This window comes from Triticum aestivum, chromosome 2B (assembly GCF_018294505.1).
Source record: "Triticum aestivum cultivar Chinese Spring chromosome 2B, IWGSC CS RefSeq v2.1, whole genome shotgun sequence".
In the NCBI taxonomy this organism is placed as follows: Eukaryota; Viridiplantae; Streptophyta; class Magnoliopsida; order Poales; family Poaceae; genus Triticum; species Triticum aestivum.
In genome coordinates, this window is record NC_057798.1 from 225,443,225 (window position 1) to 225,444,936 (window position 1,712).

General features: G+C 61.6%; 1 protein-coding gene across 1 annotated transcript; it reads left to right on the plus strand.

The window, feature by feature from the left end:
• On the plus strand, positions 1-1,474 carry LOC100037600 (polygalacturonase inhibitor 1). Its single transcript, XM_044467238.1, has one exon. It carries the CDS (start codon positions 117-119, stop codon positions 1,119-1,121), a length of 1,005 nt encoding a protein of 334 aa, XP_044323173.1. The 5' UTR covers positions 1-116; the 3' UTR covers positions 1,122-1,474.
• Positions 1,475-1,712: the final 238 nt, after the last annotated feature.

Consider the following 1,712-nt stretch of genomic DNA (forward strand, 5'->3'; position numbering starts at 1 on the left):
CTCCAGAGCTCAGCTCAGCTCATCACTCCCACACTCAACACTTCCGCCACCTTGGGCTCCTCCACAGCTAGTAGAAGGTAGGCACCCACAGCCACAGCCACAGCCACAGGGCCACGATGGCGTCGACCGCCTCCTTCCTTCCGCTGCTCGCGCTCCTGCTCGTGGCGACGGCGCATTGCTCGCCGCTGCCCCAGCGGTGCCCGCAGGCCGACCGGCAGGCGCTGTTCCGGGTGAAGCAGGCGCTGGGCAGCCCGTTGACGCTGAAGACGTGGTCGCCGGCGTCGGCGGACTGCTGCGCGTGGGACCACCTCACGTGCAACGAGGCCGGGCGCGTGAACAACGTCTTCATCGACGGCGCCGACGACGTGCGCGGCCAGATCCCGTCCGCGCTGGCGGGGCTGACGGCGCTCATGTCGCTCTCGCTCTTCCGCCTCCCGGGCCTCCAGGGCTCCATCCCGGCCTGCCTCACCTCCCTCTCCAAGCTCGAGTTCCTCACCGTCTCCCACACCAACGTGTCCGGCTCCATCCCGGAGTCCCTGGCGCGCCTCCACAGCCTCGACTCCGTGGACCTCTCCAACAACAAGCTCACGGGGTCCATCCCCAACTCCTTCGCCGACATGCCCAACCTCCGGTCGCTGGACCTCCGCCGGAACCAGCTCACCGGGCGCATCCCGGCCAGCCTCGTGCAGGGGCAGTTCCGGTCGCTGGTGCTGTCCTACAACCAGCTGACGGGCCCGATCCCGCGCGACGACGCGCAGGACGAGATCAACACGGTGGATCTGTCGCACAACCAGCTGAGCGGCGACGCTTCCTTCCTCTTCTCCGAGGGGCGGCCCATCGGCAAGGTGGACCTGTCCTACAACAACCTCGAGTTCGACCTGAGCAAGCTCAAGTTCCCCAAGGAGCTGACGTACCTGGACCTGAGCCACAACCGCATCAGTGGCACCGTGCCCAGGTCGCTGGAGGCGCTGTCCACGCTGCAGACGCTGGACCTCAGCTACAACAACCTCTGCGGGCCGCTCCCCAAGCTGCACGGCGTCATGCGGCACGGCTGCAAGCCCTACGAGCACAACCTGTGCCACCGCGGGGCGCCGCTCGAGAGCAGCTGCCACCAGCTCTGAGCTCTGAGCTCTGAGCTCGCCGCCGGCAGGCGTACGTTATATGAGTGGTGTGTTGGCGTTCTCGTGCGCGTACGTACCTACTCTATGTGGTTATGTGTACGAACTACGAAGGACGGTGCTTTGGGGCTTACGTAGTAAACTAGTGGAGTGGAGTACCGCGCTGGTGGTAATGCCTGACACGCGCGGTCCTTGAGCTCTGTGTACGAAACGATAGAGATGTGTGCGTGCTGTGTGTGTGTGCCGTCTGGAGATGCGCCCGAGAGTGTGTGTGTGCCCGTGTTCGGGATGGATGGATCATCCCAGTTACCTGATGTATCAACTGTTAAATGGTAATTATGTTTGGCTTACTTTTACATGGTTTTCTGAGGCATCCAAATGTTGGTTGGTTTGGACTCGTGAAATGAACTCGCTGGAAATTTGGGAACTACTAGCATGTACAGTAGGGCTGCCCTGCACTTCTTGGTACGTGCCGTCTTTACTCTTCGATTCGATGGTCGCAGCAGAGGGTGGGTGAGAACTTGAAGTTCAGTTCATGCATGCACATACAGCAAGAGATGTCTGAAGGATTCTGAAATCTAATTACATCCGACT